Genomic DNA, 6,418 nt, shown 5'->3' on the forward strand with positions numbered 1-6,418 from the left:
GTGGCATAACAAGGAATAATGGACACACGTTATTGGAGAGTAGCTTTAGATTAGACATGCGCAAGATCACAGTTAGGGCGGCTAGGATCTGGAACCAACTTCCAAGGGAAGTGGTGCTGGCTTCTACCGTGGGGGTCTTTAAGAAGAGGCTTGATGCCTACCTGGCTGGAGTCATTTGAGTCCAGTTTTTCTCCTGCCCAGGCAGGGGGGTCGGACTTCAAGATCTACAAGGTCCCTTCCGACCCTACTTCTATGAACCTATCTATGAACCTTGACAGGCTGGATACCTTCAAGTCAGCCAGCCCTGATGGGTTACACCCAAGGGTACTCAGGAAGCTGGCGAGCATCATAGCTCAGCCCCTGGCACAGATCTTTGAGAGCTCTTGGTGCTCTGGTGAAGTGCCCGATGATTGGAAGAGAGCCAATACCGTACCTATCTTCAAGAAAGGGAGGAAAGTAGATCTGGCAAACTACAGGCCCATCAGCCTGACCTCTATCCTGGGAAAGGTCTTGGAAAAGATCATCAAGGAAGCCATCCTTAATCAGACTAGCTGAAGGCAATATCCTGAGGGATACCCAGCATGGGTTTGTTGTGGGTAGGTCTTGCTTGACCCATCTCATTTCCTTTTCTGACCAGGTGATATACCACCTGGACAAGAGGAAAGAGATCGATGTTGTATACCTCGACTTTAAAAAAGTCTTTGATCTGGTATCCCATGATCACCTCTTGGCTAAACTGGCTAACTGTGGCCTTGACATCACCACAATCCGCTGGCTGGGGAACTGGCTCTGCGGCAGGACCCAGAGGGTGGTGGTCAACAGGAGCCAATTGTCTTGGTGTGCTGTGACCAGTGGGGTCCCACAGGGCTCTGTCCTAGGGCCTATACTGTTTAACATCTTCATCAATGATGTGGACATTGGTGTCAGAAGTGGACTGGCCAAGTTCACCGATGACACCAAACTCTGGGGTAAAGCATCCACACCTGATGATAGGAGAGTGATCCAGGCAGATCTGGACAGACTGATGAAATGGGCGGACAAGAACCTGATGGTGTTCAACACTGAAAAGGCAAGGTTCTCCACCTTGGGAGGAAAAACCTGCACCATGCATATAGGCTTGGTAGTGCTACACTGGTTAGCACTACAGATGAAAGGGACTTGGGGGTCATGGTCGACCACAAGATGAACATGAGCCTGCAGTGTGATGCTGCGGCTAGTGAAGTGACCAAAATGCTAGCTTGCATCCATAGATCCTTCTCAAGCAGATCCTGGGACATCATTCTCCCACTGTACTTGGCCTTGGTGAGGCCGCAGCTGAAGTACTGCATCCAGTTTTGGGCTCCACAATTCAAAAAGGATGTGGAGAAGCTTGAGAGAGAGCAGAGAAGAGCCACATGTATGATCAGAGGTCAGGAAAACAGACCTTATGATGAGAGGCTGAGAGCAATTGAGCTATTCAGCCTGGAAAAACACAGGCTCACGGGTGATCTGATGGCCACCTATAAGTTTATCAAGGGTGCTCATCAGGATCTGGAGGAACATCTGTTCACAAGAGCCCCGCCAAGGGATGACAAGATCAAATGGTCACAAACTCTACTGTGACCAATTTAGGCTAGATAGAAGAAAAAAATTCTTCACTGTCCAAGCCCCCAGGGTTTGGAATAGACTGCCGCCAGAGGTGGTTCAAGCACCCACTTTGAACGTCTTCAAGACACATTTGGATGCTTATCTTGTTGGGATCCTATGATCCCTGCTGACTTCCTGCCCCTGGGTCAGGGGGCTGGACTCGATGATCCTCCAGGGTCCCTTCCACCCCAAATGTCTATGAAATCTATGCTGGAGGACTGTACTGCAGCTTCCCAAGAGAAACTCTCCTGGGAGTCATTTAACCCTGGCTGTCCCTGGATTATTTCTCTCTTGGAGCAGCCATTCTTGCTCTGGAGAAAAATCCTGAATGTCCATATGCACTATATGGTTTCTACTAGGAGAGTTGCTGCTTTCCCAGAATAAAGTAAGTTCTCTGTAACCTGCATCTTTCCACACAGTATCAGGAGTCTTCAGATGATTCTAGACATCCACCAATTCTGCAGTCTCCTTACCATTAAGCAGGAAAAATAAGATGACTTTGACATTAAACAGTCAATATTGTACTTGTTTTGCCTTTGGAAAAATGCAAATGCTATTAGTCTGGTCTATTATAAGGTGCAGACAGAACCGACAAGTTTTCAACTGATCTGGCCACAAAAAACAGTTATAGCTGTGACCAAACACAAGCAGACAGTTGCAAACAGATTAAAAAATGGCCGATTTGGTGAAAATCTGACCCCCCATTGCATGAGGCATCAGATAAAGATATAACAAAATGTAACGTCTTTTGTAACTTGTGCCTGTGGAACTCCCAGCCTGTCTCTGTTTTCAGAATGGGAGTGGAGAAAGGGAGAAGAGGGAGTTTCAGTCTGGGGATTTTTCAACGCGCCCTCCCCAAGGTGGGGAGCTCCAATTCACCCACCCCACCCTTCAGCACCAGCTGGGGAGCCCCAAGAATGAATTCCCTCCACAGCCTTTCCCCATCCCATTCTGAAACCGGAAGACACTGGCAGAGAACCTGGCCATTGCTATGGGAACCTGGCTGTAGGCTCCCAGCTGCTGCTAGACTCCCCTCTCCCATGGAATCAACAGTGAATTTCTGTTTGGTCTGGGGTAACGCAACTCAGAAAGCTTTGCAAAAATTGTTCCCAAGTTACAGCTGGGAGCTGCACTTCTGTCTGCACCCATAAGGACTAAAAACAGACCCTTAATGCAACATATGCTTCGTGACATCTATAAAGCTCAAGTTGACCTTAAAAGTTAAAACAATGCCACGCAAACTTTCTTTATAATTAACCCCCCCCTCAAAAAAACAAAAAAAACAAAACAGTACTCCAACTGATAAGCAGTGATAAAAGGAAAATTAACATCATCACCTATTGGCTTTTTTTGGCTAGTGTAGCTGATAATGTACCAATAAATAATATGCCTTCTGGTAAGGCCCCTGGACACTGCATGCATACGTTCAACAGCATGCATGCGGCCAGGAATGCAGCTGGGGAGGCAAGCCTGGAGAGGGGAAGGTAGATAGCAGCACCCTGCAGGTAAGTCTGTGGAGGGGAAGGGGTAGGGGATAGATTGTGGCCCCCAGTGAGAGAGGGAGTGGGGCAGGAACTGGGACGGGGCACTGAACAGCCATGGCAGTAAATAGGTCCCAGGGCTGGGGTAGGCAGAGGAGTGGGACAGTTGCGGGTGGCTCATCCTGGGAGTGTGTGTGTGTGTGTGGGGGGGGGGGGGGTAGGCAGCTCCTGCTGCTGCATGCACCCCCCGAGGGGAGGCATGGGGGCATGTGCCACCCCCCAAAATTTGTGCATGGGGTAGAGGTGGGCTGCATGCTCAGGGCTCTCCGTCCTGCAGCCTTTGCCCTGGGAGCCACATGGCAGCTGCATGCCCCCTGCCTCCCCAGCAGCACTGGGATCGGGCAGGCAGGGCAGAGAGCCCTGTGCCTACAGCAGAAATCCTGCCTCTGCCCTTGCCCCACTCAACTCTGCTCCCAAAAGCATCCCTGCGCTTAAAAATAGTGGTGGCAGCACTTGAACTAAAACTCATTTGACAAGCTTTAATTCAAGCGCCCCCGCCACCATTTTTAGGTACTGGGACGCTGATCCCCTGGATGAGCTGCTCATGGCTCTGTCCCACTCCCTGCCCTGGCTGGGCAGCACCCTCATCCAGCCCCAGCCCCACTTCGTCCCCACACCACAGGGGCCCTGATCTGCAACTCCAAGCCCCTTCCCACCACAGACATACCTGCTGGGAGCTGCTCTCCATATTGCCTGGCTGCATTCCTGTAAAATTGTTTACTGGATCGGTATTGGCTGAACGAATAAATTGGCTATCAGTATTGGCCAAGAAAATATTTATCAATGCACCCCTACTCCAACACATAAAAAATGTATAGAAGGCTTACTGATATAGCCTTTTTAAATTAACATATATTACAGCAAGTTCAGTTGTTAAAAATAAATGTTAAATGGGTTTATTAAAAAAACCCAGAAACTTAAAGTGCATTTGATTTTTTTAAATTTGTTTTTATTGACTAACAACAATGGTAAAACAAAATACTTATGTATCAAGAAAGGAAGAGATGTGTTAGGTAAAGATCTAAGATCTCTTTAACTTGTTTGGATTCTAAGACAAAGTATTCCAAAAGGGGTTTAAATCAAAAACACAGCACTCTACTTAACCAGAAATGTTCAACTGATGGAAAAAACAGTCCAGCAATACATATCATCTGCTCACAGTTATTCTGTGATTGATTAGTAGTCATCCTCAGTTGTTTCTAACTGGTAAGCTCCCAAGTTAAAGTTTGTTATAGTGCAAGTAAACACCCTTATATTTCACACCATTTAAATTTTAATGCACTATTTAATCCTGAAAAGCATTTGGCAAACCTTTCTGATCCTGATCACCCTGTACTAATAATTCTTTCTAGCCTCTGCCATAAGCATTTTTTTTTTCATCCAGCATTCTTACACTTCTGTGGGAAAGTCATTAAGAAAAGTTTTCAATTAGCAATAATTGTGCCTCGAATTAACCTCGTTGGCTACGATACTGCTACTAAACAAGAACAAAACCAGTATTATTCTTCGATGACCTTCATTAGGAACTTTCCTCCTCGCTCAATGGTCCCCCTTCAGTGCTACCCATACTGACTGTACTACTACTACTACTACTACTATTACATAATTCTTCATCTACTCCCCATATTCTTGTTTCATTAATAAAATTTTCTACATAGCACTGTATCAAATGCTTTAATGAAACCCAGTTGGATGATTTCTATAATTCCTCCATCTAGAAAAAGAATCTCATCAAAATGTAACTATTGAGTTAGGTCTTGACATAGTTCAGCTTTGATACATCCACATTGCATTTTATCCCTTTTCTATTTTACCTCCATGTCTAACTGGTCTTCACTTTTTTTTTTTTTTTTTTGAAAGACTTGGATAATATTCTAGTCAGATTAACAGTTTATATATAGCTGGATCACATCCCCTACCCATTTTTAATTATAGGCACTATATTTTTTATTCTTTAATCATAAGGAGCTGAGGCTCTGACTCCAACCCAAGATTGGGGCTGGAGTCAGAGCTGTAGCAAGCAGCTGCCTTTCCTTTCACCACCTTGTACTCAAATCCAAAGTGAGGGACATCCCCCACTACCATGTTAAGTGAGGGAAAAAACCTTCATCTGGGATTCAAGCAAATACTATATTATTGTTACAGTATTTACAAGATACAAACAGAAATGTGTCCAATACATTGCTTACCTCTAGATTAGGATTTTCAGCAACTGCAGTCAAAATCACTCTAGTGGCCAAGGCTTCTGCTTGGACTATTGTCTCTGCATCTGCAGAAACTGACCAGGAGGAAACGCTGAAGACACACTGGAAGACTCCAGGATAACATGGTAAGAAAAGTATTTTCAGTTCCTCTGTAGAGTGAGGTCCTACAATGGTTTTGTTCTTGAACACCAGACATTGATACTTCATGGGATCAATCTTAAAACAAAAACATCTTGTTAGCTGCTGCAAGGAAAAAAACCACACTATTTCTATTATGATGCTTACAAAGCATGACTATCTGAATGATTCAATAGGTAGTGAACTGAGACTTCTCGGGAATATTTTTCCTTAATAGGCTATATGTGACACCCATTTTTTGGTTTGGGACCCATTTATCTGGGGCTTTATAAATCACCAGACTACCATGGTAAAAGACTATAACATTTATGCACAGGCTTAATCTATACATTTGCACATAGGCCTTAATCTATACATCTTTGCTAGGAGAAATGCCTTTCTTCTGGCACAAAAAATAAATGCAGTCATTCAAGGATTTTTTTGCAAAAGAAAAAGTGGTTCTCCCACAAAATAAGAGCCCTTCCAGTCAAGGAGAACTCTCCCAAGAAGTTTTGCACACAGCCACTCAGGTTAGCAATGTTCTTGTCAAAAGTAATAAAGACCCTCAGTATCTCACAGTCCTCTCTTCTCCCTCCTCCACCCTAAGGGGGAGATGGGAAAGGTGAGCACTGGTTCCCAGAAGTCTGCCCAGCAACAAAGTATCAGAGAGCCCTGGGGATACCCTGGTGCTGCTGCTGTTTGAATGGCAGACCATTCAAGTGGTGGCAGCAATTCCCACTATCTACACCACTGCAGAGACTGGGTGACCCTGGTCTGTACAAGGAACATAGGCAGCACAGCACAACCAAGCCTGGGTGACCCTAGGATAGGCTGAGCCATGGAGAAATCCTCCTCCTAGACTGATCACTTGATTGTTTTGAACCATTCCCCAAAGCTCCATGGACACCTGAAATAGGTCAAACTTGGGGG

The 6,418-nt window shown here is 45.3% G+C and overlaps 1 protein-coding gene across 1 annotated transcript in view; it reads right to left on the bottom strand.

Annotated features, from left to right (window-relative positions):
- Positions 1-6,418, bottom strand: part of CEP192 (centrosomal protein 192) — a 106,872-nt gene that overhangs the window by 52,620 nt on the left and 47,834 nt on the right. The window contains exon 21 of the mRNA XM_019545570.1: positions 5,357-5,587. Within this exon, the coding sequence (XP_019401115.1) occupies positions 5,357-5,587 (231 nt within the window). The remainder of the gene's footprint in view (positions 1-5,356; positions 5,588-6,418) is intronic.

This window comes from Crocodylus porosus, unplaced genomic scaffold (genome assembly GCF_001723895.1).
Source record: "Crocodylus porosus isolate Cpor-Errol unplaced genomic scaffold, CroPor_comp1, whole genome shotgun sequence".
Taxonomy (NCBI): Eukaryota; Metazoa; Chordata; order Crocodylia; family Crocodylidae; genus Crocodylus; species Crocodylus porosus.